The sequence below is a fragment of the Lampris incognitus genome, chromosome 21 (assembly GCF_029633865.1).
Source record: "Lampris incognitus isolate fLamInc1 chromosome 21, fLamInc1.hap2, whole genome shotgun sequence".
Taxonomy (NCBI): Eukaryota; Metazoa; Chordata; class Actinopteri; order Lampriformes; family Lampridae; genus Lampris; species Lampris incognitus.
In genome coordinates, this window is record NC_079231.1 from 24830290 (window position 1) to 24845060 (window position 14771).

Here is a 14771-nt window from a genome sequence, read left to right on the forward strand (position 1 = left end):
AGGGAATGTGGAGACGTCACGGTTGATCATGCACATGTCCTCTGGTCTGGCCCCTCTACTCAGTCTTTCTGAAAGGAAGTAGCAACAATCACTTCAGAAACCCTGGGTTTCAGCATCAGTACAACATGCACATCCCTCTATCTTGGTCATATCCCTGATGGGCTAAGCAAAGATGATGCCCCCCTCCTAAAGATCTTGGGGCAGCAAGTAAAAAGGCCATTAGAAACTACTGGCTTCAGAAAAACTGCCCTACTCATGGCCTGTTTATCAAAACTGTTAAGCACCTTCTAGAACAGATGACCCACTCCATAAGGCTCCGAAAAGAACTGGGAGAAAGGCGATGGGAAAATGGTCCGTTTATTAAGCCAATGAGACAACTCTTCACTAATTATTGTATGTACCATGTGTGATATTTATTCTAAATTAGACAAACGTGCCTCGATTTATTGATCACCCCATGACCTCATGTTCGTTTTTCCTTTTTATCTTTACTGTTTTTTGTGCCTACTTGGTGTCCTTATATTGTAAAAAACAACAAACAAAAAAAAACGTTCCTAAATAAAAAGGTTCTTAGCTCTTTGGCAAGGCACTGCTTTAAACATTTTTTTTGTCTTTTCTCAATTTTTACAATAAGCAACATTATGCAGCTAACGAATAACCCAACTGATATCACAATAAACACAACACTTGCAACATCGACCAAACTGCACATAGCTCAAAACAAATACTTAGCTTGAACCACTGAAGGCGAAATGCACCTAAAGCAAATAAGGACACAAAAATACCATCACTAAACAAAGACTTACTGTTTCAAAGCAGATGTGCAACAAAATGAAAACTAAAACATTAGTAAGGTTTTAGAAGGTCCACTGGTAAAGACAGCAAGAGAACGCAACATTAATCTGAGTGGCTATTAGAAGTTGTGTGTTTTGTTGGTTTTGAATGAGACTTGCAGAACTCTGTCCCCAAGGCGGTATCCATTCAAGCTGGCAATAGCCACGGCTGCTTCGTCGTAGTTAGTCATGGTGACAAAACCGAATCCCTTGCACGTGTTTGTGTGAAAGTCACGCATGACCTTGACGTTTGTGACCGCGCCAAAGGGCCCAAACATCTGCCAGAGGATGCTGTCATATGCGTCCGGAGCCAGGTTGTAGACGAAGATGCACCAGCCACTTGCGTGCTCCGGCATGTTGATGCCAGCTACGCTGGTCACCCCATCAACGGCCATGGGGGAGAACCTGCTGCACAAACACAAAAACAGCTCAGTTCAAGAGAAGAAGGAAGAGAGGGCCCAGTGGGTTTCCTACAGACAAGAAATCACATGGACAAGCTCAACACGATCTGACAATCTCTACAGGCATCAGTGACAGAACTACTGCGTTCAGAGTCAAGTTTAAATTCTCTTGTGCATCCGTTTTTCCTGTTAATCATTGGCACTGGCGTAACATATTTATTATGGGCCCTGGTGCAAGCAACCCTCGTAGACCCCCCCCCCCCCGTCTCTCTCTCACTCGCTCACACACACACACCACCACCATAGTTGGGTTCAGTAAGTAATTTTAGTAATTTATTTGTATAGCACCTTTCACAGATATACAATCACAAAGTGCTTCACAGCATAGAATATAACAAATAAAATAGAAATATCAAAGTAAGACACAGCTGACACAGATGAGTTATTGTAAAGGTCAGTACGTCAAAGATTGGCTCCACTTCAGAACCACGGAGAGCGGACGCACCACGGACCGAGTTGGGAAACCTAAACAGACGGTCTCTAAACCACATCAGTCAGCAAGGCAATGAAACAAGTCCACAAAGCCACTAGGCTGTAATATAGCTAATAGCCTTGTCATTAGACAGTAACAGGGGAGCACACATCACACTCAAAACCTGCTAGATTGCATGGTTTGGCACGCACGCAGCACATGTTGCAGCTTTCCATTTTTTCCTTGCTCTCCTTCCTCTTTTTACATCCACTGTTATGTGTGTAACTCCTGCTTGCTTGCTTGATTTTATGTTTCTAACGTTACTTAGGTAGGCTAGATAGGTAAATGATATTGCGCGCTCTAAACAAACTATCATCACATGCTCAAAACAGACACGTAACATTGGACTAGGACAATGCATGCAGAAATATTGACGGGCCCCCCCCTAGCGACGGGCCCTGGCGCCACTGCACCGGCTGCACCACCTATATTTACGCCAGTGATCTTTGGACCACCAAGACCTCCTCTGATGAGTGATTATTTTTTCTTGGGTTAAAAGTTTATAGCTTTGTCAGCTAGGTTATACCCTAACTGTGAGGCAAACAAACAAAACAATACAGGCTCATAATCATTTTAAAGCTAAACATTTCCGAAACCTCTATCCTTCCATGTTGAAGCCTCAGTTGTTTTCAGGACCAAGTGCACTGCATGACAGACCCGGTCTAAAAACAACAGATGTAATAAAACATAACAGATGTCCTAAATGGACCATGACAAAAGTATAACTCTGTTTCTTCAAAAACATCCTTGACAGAAGGTAACAGAAAACTAAATTAGACTCTACATTAAAAAAGTAGTCTGGGGGCATCTGGTTGACATAGATAGGTCTATTCCTTTGCCTACCGACATGGGGATCGCCGGTTCGAATCCCAGTGTTACGTCTGGCTTGGTTGGGTATCCCTACAGACACAATTAGCCGTGTCTGCGGGTGGGAAGCCAGATGTATGTGTCCTGGTTGCTGCACTAGCGCCTCCTCTGGTCAGCCAGGGAACCTGTTTGGGGGGAGGGGGAACTGGGGGGAACAGCGTGATCCTCCCATGCGCTACGTCCCCCTGGCGAAACTCCTCACTGTCAGGTGAAAAGAAGTGGCTCGCGACTCCACATGTATTGGAGGAGGTACGTGGCAGTCTGCAGCCCTCCCCGGATCAGCAGAGGGGGTGGAGCAGCGACCAGGACGGCTTGGAAGGGTGGGGTCAAAAGCTAAAAATGTAGTCTGTGGCAACATTAGAACAGAAAAGGGACACAAAAGCCTAGATCTTAGGCAAATGAGGTTTTGCAGTTTGGAGGAAAAAAACTCCAAAGTTCATAGAAGGGCCATGAATGATTGTAGCAGGTGTCACATGGGATTAGCTGCTCCAGTTGGCTCTCCCAGGGAACAGCCACCATGACAGCTGTGCTCCCAGCATCAAGGGACCAGAGAGAGATTTGGCAACCAAGCTGGGTGGGGCTGAGGACAAATCACAAGCCTGTTGCAGGTAACGGGCCTTTGAGCTTTTAGGGGGGACTGCACTTCAGTCATGCTCTAGGAAGACACTCTATGAAATTTAACACCTGTCCTCGACAGTCCTGCAAGATGTCTGATGCAACAATGCTTAAAACCAGACAAGACCGTCCATATTGGATCAGGGTGAAGGAGGCAGGATCTCAAAATACAATCATAGCTGCACTTTTACGCAGCAGGGCGTAAGATGTTGTACAGTTTTGCCAACTTTTGTATTGACAAGCAGTGCAGACGCTGCTTTAGTCTTGACAGGATGCATGCCATCTGAACATCTTCCTAAAGAACTCTTCTTGTATATACTTATTATTATTGTATTGCTTCAAAAATTGTATTGTAAAATAATGTATTGGGTAAATAAAGTTAAATATCCTAAATTATTTTTAAAGAAACTGCACATTAAGAGAACAGACGACTTGTGCATCCTGCAGAGCTGCAGTTAGGACAGGTAAACAAGTCCGTCAAACTTACCATGAACAACATGTGCATATGAGACTCAACAACATCTTACCAGAGTGTACACGAGCAATACATGTACTCTATACTCTATAAATACTATATACTGGAGTCCTTGGCATGATGAAGTACACAGAGAAGATCCGCCTCCAGAAAACAGTAGAAACTTATTTGCCGAATTCAGAATTTGAAAACATTCAGATGGTTTTTTCTAGCTTTGCCTCGTCTCTGCAGGAAACAACAAATCCCTTACCGTGTGTGTACCTATGGTTTTAAATAACCCGGGGGACAAATCCCTTACCGTGTGTGTACCTATGGTTTTAAATAACCCGGGGTACAAATCCCTTACCGTGCTCAGGGGACAAATCCCTTACCGTGTGTGTACCTATGCAAAGGAGTTGAATCAAGTGCAACTGGACTTGTTATATATCCGTGAAGAATTGTGACACCAATGTAGCGAATACCAAGTCCAGTTGCACTTGATTCAACTCCTTTGGATAACCATGACCCGGATGAATGAGAACATTCACAGACGTGTGTACCTATGGTTTTAAATAACCCGGGGGACAAATCCCTTACCGTGTGTGTACCTATGGTTTTAAATAACCCGGGGGACAAATCCCTTACCGTGTGTGTACCTATGGTTTTAAATAACCCGGGGGACAAATCCCTTACCGTGTGTGTACCTATGGTTTTAAATAACCTGGGGGATAAAATTTCTTAAACAAATTCTGCAATGACAAATGTAAACCAGAATGAAGGGAGCAGGTAAGACTGGACTTCTGTACTCAGCCTCACTTGTCTGTGAGGAAGTGCCAAGTAATTAAATTTGTTTCCCTGAATTATGATAAATCACCTTATGTATTTTATTGTCTTGCTTTCTGCCAATGTGCATGACTTTGGTTTTCTTTGCATTTAACTTTAGACCAGCTACTGTTCCGACTTGGCTGACACGATCCAGCAAATTCTGCATATTTATGTGTGTGTGTTTGATGCAAGTGCCAGGTCACCCGGATAGTGAAGATTTGTGATAACCTGTCCACCTACTTTGACGCCAAGCTCTTCAATTTCAGCCACTCTCATTATCGATGACTACATCAATGAAACACCATATAAACTAGACCGACATATGGAGTTCAGTATGCATCAAGTAAATTTTTGGTGGAGGTCCCCAAAATCAACGACGTGCTCTTTCAGTTTAATTGGTCACTGCCTAATTTCACAAAAATCTGTACTATTTACGGTATTATTAGGGCGTCTATCCTCTGAATATAAAACAGCAGTGTCACTTTGCTCGAGTAGTACTTGCATTAAAAATGCTAGATATTGATGGAACCTGAAGGTAAAATTGTTCGCCCACAAGCCCAGAGGCTGGTGTTTCTAAGACATTAAGTGCTTCGGGTGTCTGGAAAAGTGCTATATAAATGTAATTATTATTATAATATAAATGTTATTATTATTACTATTATTATTATTATTATTACTGTGGCACAGTGGCGCCGTGGTTAGTGCGGTTGCCTCGCAGCAAGAAGGTCCTGGGTTCGAGCCCCGGAGTAGTCCAACCTTGGTGGGTCGTCCCGAGCCATCCTCTGTGTGGAGTTTACATGTTCTCCCCGTGTCTGTGTGGGTTTCCTCCGGGTGCTCCGGTTTCCTCCCGCAGCCCAAAGACATGTAGGTCAGGTGACTCAAAGACATGTAGGTCAGGTGACTCAAAGACATGTAGGTCAGGTGAATCGGCCGTACTACATTGTCCTTAGGTGTGAATGTGTGGGAGTGTGGGTGTGTGTGTCAGTCCTGTGATGGTCTGGCGGCCTGTCCAGGGTGTCTCCCCGCCTGCCGCCCAATGACTGCTGGGATAGGCTCTAGCATCCTCGCGACCCTGAGAGCAGCATAAGCAGTTTGGATAATGGATGGATTATTATATTGGGTGGTGCGGTGGCCCAGTGGTTAACACTGTCGCCTCACAGCATGAAGGTCCTGGGTTCGAACCCCAGGGTTGTCCAAACTTGGGGGGTCATCCCAGGTCGTCTGCTGTGTGTAGTTTGCATGTCCTCTCCGTGTCTGCGGTGGGTTTTCTCCGGGTGCTCCAGTTTCCCCCACCACCAAAAGAAACATGCATGTTAGGGTTAATACTCCTGTCTGTGCCCCTGAGCAAGGTGATGGGAAAAGAACTGGAGTTGGTCCACGGGCGCAGCATGAAGGCAGCAGCCCACTACTCCTAGCTACACAGATCACAGCTAGGATGGGTTCATTTGCAGTAACTGAATTTCCCCGAGGGGTAAATAAAGGAAACTTAATTCAATCTAAAATACCAGGTTTAACTGACAAGACAAGTCTTAACACTGATCACCCTTGCAAATCCATATTAAACTTCAAAACGTAGTACGCTAGATCTCCTCATGTTTCATCAAGAGTGGTTTAAGAGGGGAACAGCACAATATGTGGAGTAGACAAACGGAAAATGATTTTTCAGAGTGACAGGAGCAGGTAGGCAAGTTGCTGGGTGACATGTGACCTGTCACTTACCTTTCTCCTGCCAGCCTGAGTTAACCTCCGTGCCGGCACAAACTGTCCTTTCCTAAACCTCTCGTCCTCCCTTCCTCACACCCCCGTTTGTCCCCCCATCACTCTCTCTCACTCTGAACATACAAGGAGCTGTACTGTAAAGCGCTACATGCACAAGACTTGTTCCTGCCACTGAGCTGGCTCCATCAGTTTAGCCCACCAAGATGGTGCCTCCTTACCATATAAAAATCAATTGGCAATAGAAAGTTTAAGTTCTACATATTGTTTAAATGCAGTTTTAGACACATTTACATCGCACAAGGTAGAATTGTGTGTATGCTAGAAGGCTTGATAAGAATATTGTGTACAAGTATGTACTCTCACTATAACGGACTCCAGCAAGTTTCCAAGTTTGTTATATATGAAAGCAAGTTTACACTTATTCTCATCATGAGATGCTTGTAATTAACAATGTTGGAGTAATGGTAAAAAGTCAAAAGTACGAGAAAAGTTTACCTTTTCACTCCATAGGCCATGTTAAGTAGATTATCCAGCCTTTAAAAAAGAACAAAAAAAGCACGTGAGAATATAATTTAGAATATTACATTAGGTTGCTGAATTCATTTTCATCAAGTATTTCTCAATATGCCACGGAGATGACCCAATGAGTCTAAACTAAGTGACGTCAGCTGTTGCACACCTTGTATTTTACTGACTTGCTAGCTTCTGCCGTGAGTTTTAGTATTCTGCATACCCACCAGCCATTAAGGAGAACTTCTCTTCACTGAGAATAGAAGGTTGGTTGGATGTAGCAAGGCAAAAACATACCCCATTTAAAGATGGAGTGAAAGGAGATATCCTTTGGTGCAGGAAAGCTCTTACATACCACCAAGCTCACAGCAGGTGAGTCAGACAGCTCAGCGGCGAGGTGAACAAATTCATTAAGATTTTCAAGATTTATAGCCACAGAGTGGCTTTGTCTATAAAAACCACAAACCGTGTGAGACAACCACCTGTTGTCTTAATTATCCAAATTAAGTACTGTTCATCTCAGTGCCATACCTGATAAAAATCAAACCAAACAGTCAAGTAGGCCTACATCTGCAACAGCAGGAACACAGCAAAGTTAAAATATGAATATGAATTTGTAAATTAATGAATTAGTTGGTTCAGCAACTACAGATGTATAAGGTTGATCAGCCACAGCATGAAGATATGAGAAAGAGTAATAGAAGCTAGGTTAAGAGGAGAGGGGATGATCAGCAAGCAGCAGTATGGTTTCATGCCAGGAAAGAGCACCACAGATGTGATGTTTGCTTTGAGAATGTTGATGGAGAAGTATAGAGAAGGCCAGAGCGAGTTACATTGTGTCTTTATGGATTTAGAGAAAGCATATGACAGGGTGCTGAGAGAGGAGGTGTGGTATCCATAGTTTTCAGTCACGTGACTGACGCGGAGCCCTAGCGGGCAAAACAAAGTTCCAGCATGGCGGCCAACAGTGGAGACTCTGTACAGCAGCAGCACAGACCTGTCAATTTTCCAGCTGTTCCAAGCAACGACTATTTGGATCACCTTACGAAAGAAGAAAAACAAAGATATATTAACAAACTACAAGTTTTGGACAATTGCGATCCATAAACAGCACCCACTGCAGTATTTCAGTCTCTAAAAAAAGCGAAGTCCCTGCCAGAGCTCAAATTTGGCTTGTTTACATACTATATCTTGTGGAGAATCCCTCTCCTTACACTGCCACCAGGATGAAAGATTACAAAAGTACAGACACTTAATATGTATTTTCCTTCTGGATGGGTCAATAATGCGGCCGTTTGGGAAGTGTTTTGCCCGCCAGGTGGGCGTTCCAATATGAATGTGACCTCACGTGAAAACTATGGATTATATGAGGAAGTCGGAGTGGCAGAGAAGTATGTAGGATTGGTGCAGAATATATATGAGGGCAGTGTGACAGTGGTGAGGTGTGCGGTTGGAATGACAGATGGGTTGGAGGTGGGATTACATCAAGGATTGGCTCTGAGCCCTTTCTTGTTTGCAATGGTGATGGACAGGTTGATGGACGAGATCAGGCAGGAGTCTCCGTGGACTATGGTGTTTGCGGATGACATTGTGATCTATAGTGAGAGTAGGGTGCAGGTTGAGGAGAGCCTGGAGAGGTGGAGGTATGCACTGGAGAGAAGAGGAATGAAAGTCAGTTGCAGCAAGACAGAATACCTATGCGTGAATGAGAGGGGGGACAGTGGAATAATGAGGATGCAAGGAGTAGAGGTGAAGAAGGCATATGAGTTTAAATACTTAAGAGTTATCTGTCCAAAGTAATGGGGATTGCAGAAGAGAGGTGAAGAAGAGAGTGCAGGCAGGGTGGAGTGGGTGGAGAAGAGTGTCAGGAGTGATGTGTGACAGAAGGGTACCAGCAAGAGTTAAAGGGAAGGTTTACAAGATGGTTGTGAGACCAGCTATATTATATGGTTTGGAGACAGTGGCACTGATGAAAAGACAGGAGGTGGAGCTGGAGGTGGCAGAGTTGAAGATGCTAAGATTTTCATTGGGAATGATGAAGAAGGACAGGATTAGGAATGATTAGTAAGATTATTAGAGGGACAACTCAGATTGGACGGTTTGGAGACAAAGCAAGAGAGGCGAGGTTGAGATGGTTTGGACATGTGTGGAGGAGAGATGATGGGTATATTGGGAGAAGGATGCTGAATATGGAGCTGCCAGGGGAGAGGAAAAGAGGAAGGCCAAAGAGGAGGTGTATGGATGTGGTGAGGGAGGACATGCAGGTGGCTGTTGTGACAGAGGAAGATGAAGAGGACAGGAAGAGATGGAAATGGATGATCTGCTGTGGCGACCCTTAACGGGAGCAGCCAAAAGTAGTAGTAGTAGTAGTTTGTCCAGAGTGTTAATTAGTTTTTTGGGATTTTTGGTGTGCCCCTTTTACCTGAAGCGCTGTGCCTGCTGTGTGAGGGGTCCAGGGTACCTTCGATTGGGTGACTGATACAGCTGGGACAGGAGTGCCTGGCTGGTCTTCTGGCTAGGGTGTTTAGCAAACTTGACAGTGATGGGTTCAGTAGCGCCGGGTGGTTTTTGGTAGTTCAGGCCCTTAATGGCCCCCTCAGCCTCAATTCGCCGGTCAAAACGGATGAAGCCCACTCCTCTGGAGTCACCTGAGTAAAAGGCATTCCACAACCATGTTAATTATGTTAAACTCCAAACAGTGGCCACAGCAACATTCAACACAGACCCACATGGAGGAATTCTGCTGCATTTCAAGGGTTCGAAAGGAAAAATGGGCAAATGCCACTGCTCAAGTGTTATAATGGGCAACAGCCGCTTCAAGTATTCACCAAAGTCACTACTTGCATATTTTTCAAAACCTACACTTATACCTGGAAGCTGAATTTCTTTACATACAGGAAACAAGCCACAGCAACAAACATATTAAAAAAATACAGGGACAGTTACTCACTTTCCAAAACAGACCTGAAATACCACTGGCTTGGCAACAAACACCAAACAACTTTCCCCAGATCCTTGTCTGAAAGGATAATGTATACGCCTGAAGTGGGGATGGAAGCAGATGTGGGACATGGTGTGGTGAGAAATTCTGTTTATAATTGGGCCCACCTCTTAAGGACTGTGTCTCCACGTGGAGATTATAACTGTTGTAAATGCATTTTACTACTTGCCAGCATAAAGGCATTTCAGCTACCCCTCAGGGACTGCAAAGAGAATGGAAGGGCGCAGGGAAGATGAACGCAGGCCGAGGGAGAAATGGCGACAAAGAAACTACCGGGCGTCCAGTCCTGTTACTTTTACACCCATTTCATATTCTATCCATCCATGTATATTTACGAATAGCTCCAGGTGAAAATTGCCTTTAAAAAACAAAACAAAAAAAACCCAACTTTAATCATAGGGTTTTTTTCCCTTAAAAATATACACACAATTTTTAAAACATACAACCCCATCCCCTCCCCTACCCTGGACACCCCCCCCCCAAAAAAAACACAATTGAAGCAAATCTGAGAGGAAAAAAACCCCCAACAAAACAAACAAAATCATCAATTAAACATGTATTAAAAAAAAGGGGGCTTTGTTTGTTACAACTGGAACCACTCAGTAGATACCAAGTGCTAAGTACATATATGCACACAAACATGCACACAGATATATACAGTATGCACATACTTATACACAATTAAAGAGATATACATACCCACACATCTCATACAGGCTCATCGACACTAACACATGAATAGGGCACTTATTCCAGCTAAATTATCCTGAATTGTTAAAGCATCACCCATTTCTAGTCCTGATACTTAGAATAAAAATGTAGTTGCTGCAACTGGGAGGAAAGAGATCTATTCTAGTATTTCTCAGAAGAAAGAGCAAGAGTGAATTCTATGGAGACCAGACATCCATACATTTCTGACGGGACTTACATGTGTTGTATGTGAGGTTTTCCAATGGAAGTAAACATGGCACTTCTTTGATCCAACTTGTAAATGATGGAGGCTTATCAGACTTCCAGCTGCGGAGAAGAAGTCTCCAGGCTTGAAGTGAGGCAAATGCTATAGAGTTAGCTTGGGGTGTAGTGATATCTACGCCCTCACTGGGAACTCAAAAGTGGCCGTGATTGGGCTGGGTTCAATTGTTTTACAACAAATCAATGAGAAAGCTTCGAAGATACGACCCCAAAATGTAGTCAAAGACGGACATTCCCAAAACATGTGCCCAACTGTGGCTGGGTTCAGGTGGCACCTAACACAAGTCGGATCAATATCGTGATAGAATTTGGACAGTTTCTCTCTGGTGTAATGTAAACGATGTAACACTGTGAATTGAATAAGGCGATGCCTAAGGCAGAGAGAGGTGGTGTGAATGCGCTGTAAGGAATGTTTCCAGATCTCTTCAGTGGCTTGATGTTTAAATCCTGTTCCCAGGCTGATTTTGTTTTGTGCAAGGAAGGTGAGCCAATAGCTTGGATAATCTTATATATGTTAGAAACATTTCCCTTGGTATCCGGGTCCCAGTCCAATATGATGTCTAACATGCTCTGTTCCTGCAGGACAGGAAAAAAGTAGTGTTCTTTGGCATGTGTTTTCGGTATATTATGGTCCTGCTGGAGAATTTCAAATGAAGCAAAAATGCCATCTACGAAAAGGTCGCTAAAAAAGATCCAGTAAGTTAATTTAGCTATGTTTGCTGACCAGTAATAAAACATAAAACTAGGCAGTCCCAGTCCTCCCATTAACCTAGGCATCTCCAAAATGGTTCTTTTTGATTGTGACCTGGACCTATTTCAAACAAATTAAATGATGTGACCGTCAAGGTCACGAAACATAGATTTAGGTAAAAAGAAAGGAATTGTTTGGAACAGATACGGGAAACGAGGCAGCACTGTCATTTTAATTGTATTAACCCTGCCTGCCAAGGAAACTGGTAGTGATGCCCATTTCACAAGATCTAGTTCTGTACAGTCTAGTAAGTCTTTAAAGTTATGGCCAAATAAATCGTTATAAAATCACCTATCAGTGATTCCCAGATAGATGTAAATGAATGGTGTTCCAGCTTAAACGGAACGCTATTGTAGTTAAGATCTGACGCTATTTGGTTAATAGGAAAAAGCAGACTTTTGGAGAAGTTTAACTTATAGCCCGTGAGTCTTCCGAAGTGGTGAAACATAGCTATAAACCAAGGTAGGGATTCTTCTGAATCAGGTATGTAGAGAAGGAGGTCATCCGCATAAAGTGAAACTTTATGGGTAGAGCCCATGATGCCAGCTATCTTTTCTTCTGCTCCAAGGGCTATAGCCAAGGGCTCAATAGCAATACTAAATAAATATGGAGCTAGACCTAATGCTGTGATGGAGGAGAAAATAGTCTGAACATATGGAATTGGTTCACACTGACACCTTTGGGGATTGCATAAAGTAGTCTGATCCATATAATGCATACTGGGCCGAATCCAAATCTTTCTACAACAGCCAGGAGGTACTGCCATTCGATCCGATCGAAAGCTTTCTCGGCATCTAAGGAAAGTACAACTTCTGCTTGCTGGGTAGAATGAGAAGAATAGAACACATTGAACAGTCTACGCATGTTGTAGAAGTATTGCCTACTTGGTATAAAACCTGTTTGGTCAGGTGCAATGATGCTAGAAATCACTGTTTCAACACATTGGGAGAGGATCTTAGTGAGAACTTTATGGTCAGAACACAAAATGCTTATAGGCCGATAGGCACCACAGTCTAATGGATCTCTGTCTTTCTTTGATAGAACCGAAATGGTTGCCCGTGTAATTGTTTCAGATAGTTTTTGTTCCAGTAGTGTTTCTTGGTATACCGAGCATAAGCTGGGAGATACTTTTCAAGAAAAATAAAATTGCTTTTTTAGGGGGACCACATACTGTCACCTCTGATGTATTCATCAGGCCAACTGTGGAATCTTGTTGGCGGGTCAAGAAGGAGGGATGGGCTAGAAGGGGAGATGAATAAGACGGTCTACTCACCAGTCACCTGGTCAACCAGAGTGCGTGAGGTAATAATTCGTCCATACTGAGAGAAGAGCTGTTCCAGTTCTTTCTGCGTCATGGTTTTTGGCAAGCCACTGACATACAAATTTGCATCTCTGATGGAGGTTGAGCTTGGACGTGCGTAGGAAACCTGTAAAGGAGACCGAAACCATATGACCTCTGGTTAGCCTGTCCAGAACATTATAAACAATTTCATCATTACACATAGGACAAGAGTCACACAGAGTATGATTTAGCTCAGAGGGGGTGAGAGCATTCATCATGTGCTTTGGTTAAATTTGGTCACACCAACATAAGAATTGAAACCATTGCCTAATTTGGGCAACAAAAAAAAAAAAAAGAAGAATGGAAGTAGAAACCAGTCTCTCACACTAACAAGTTCAGGTCCAATTAAAAAGGATGCAGAGCTCAATAATATGCAACCCACACTTATTTGCGATTTCAAACATGTTTAATGTGCTTTATAGAGTGGTCCACTTGAATAATACATCACCACACAACTTGGAATGGCAACAAGTGACTCAAAGATACGTCCTAGGATGCCCTGGGACACATCATCAGTGATGTTTCCTTAGGTCTTTGGGTGTTTCAGGTCTTTCAACATCATACACCCTCTCTCAAGCGACCCAACCAGGGTTGATCAGGCCCTGGATTGTGTCCCAGCAGCATTGGCCCACAGATCACTCCTTCTGATCCAAAGCCATCTGGAGGCCCTCTTTGCAGCCTTCATGGTAGACTTGATGGCTTTCCTTTTAGCAGCCCTAGTGATGCCAAGTAGAATGTAGAGCTTGCACAGTGAGCGGCCAGCAAAGCCTCTACACCCCACTTCAATGGGCTCACAACGCGCCTTCTAGCCTCTCCTCCAGCACTGACCCACCAGCTCCTGGTACTTGGACCGCTCCCACTCAATTGCCTCCTCCATCCAGTCCTCCCAGGGAACCGTCAGCTCTATAAGGAGCAGCTGTTTTGAAGAGGCTGATGATAGCACTACGTCTGGCCTCAACAGTCTCAATTACACTGAAAATGACATTGTACGTTCAGTTATCTGATATAAAAAGAGCTGTGTAAAAACAGAGAATTAAAACAGCTTCTCAACCCTTCATCGACTCCTGTATTTTCACAATGTGTGTGTGGTGTGTGTCTGTGTGGGAGTCAATAAACGGCCAAACTAAAGCACTTGGGGCCTTGATTCTTTTTGGAGGTTATTGGGGATGATCAGGGGCACCTATAAAAAATAGCAGAACATTAAAAGTATGCATAATATGCGGAATATGCATAAAATATGTGGAATCCCTTCAGAATCCTGAGCAGTTCAGCAAGATGGCGGCTCTGGCTACGTCACGCCTCGGCTCTTTCCGCCGTCCGCACAAACCTCGCGTTCTTACCGGCTTGCTGGAGGGCGGGCGGGCGGAGACCGCGAGCAGCGCTGCAAATACAAAGCGTCCGTGAAATAAGCCACGACGTCACAGGGGGTCGAGCACGGGCGTATATGGCGGCTGTCACGTGAAGTGAACTCAATAAAGTTTTCTGTTTTTGAATGTACATCAGCGCGTGCGGGCGGTTCGGGTTTTGGCGGGTCTGACGAACAATACAGTTGTCCGCTGTTGCGCGCGTGGAAGTGTCCGCGTGTCTTATCCGATGAATCACATTTAAAGGCCCAAACATACTCGGGCGGAACGCACGCGGAGCGGATCCACGAGGAACGTCCGCGGTCATTTGGGCTTCCGTAGTCGAGCGCACTTCCGCGTTGTAGTTTCCTGTCAAGCCGCCCGTCAAACACTACATTACCCACAATGCTCGCGTGTTGTTTACACTCTTCTGTCATGGCGTCCGACACTGACGACGAGGAAGAGATGCTCTGCCTGCTGACTCTACAAGACAATACACTGAAGAGACGGTGGTGTGTATCCTCTCTGTGACGTGTCGTACAGGTGTGGCTACTTTCCCACCTTCCATTCACATATCTTCAGAATGTGTGTGGTGTTAGTGTAGAT

General features: G+C 44.1%; 1 protein-coding gene across 1 annotated transcript in view; it reads right to left on the reverse strand.

The window, feature by feature from the left end:
- Window positions 1-913: 913 nt before the first annotated feature.
- The window catches only part of LOC130131443 (ELAV-like protein 2), a 33502-nt gene continuing 19644 nt past the window's right edge, over window positions 914-14771 (reverse strand). Inside the window, exons 4-7 of the mRNA XM_056301120.1 lie at window positions 12754-12907; window positions 9179-9404; window positions 6742-6780; window positions 914-1238 (exon numbers count right to left, since the gene is read on the reverse strand). Of these exons, the coding sequence (XP_056157095.1) occupies window positions 914-1238; window positions 6742-6780; window positions 9179-9404; window positions 12754-12907 (744 nt within the window). The remainder of the gene's footprint in view (window positions 1239-6741; window positions 6781-9178; window positions 9405-12753; window positions 12908-14771) is intronic.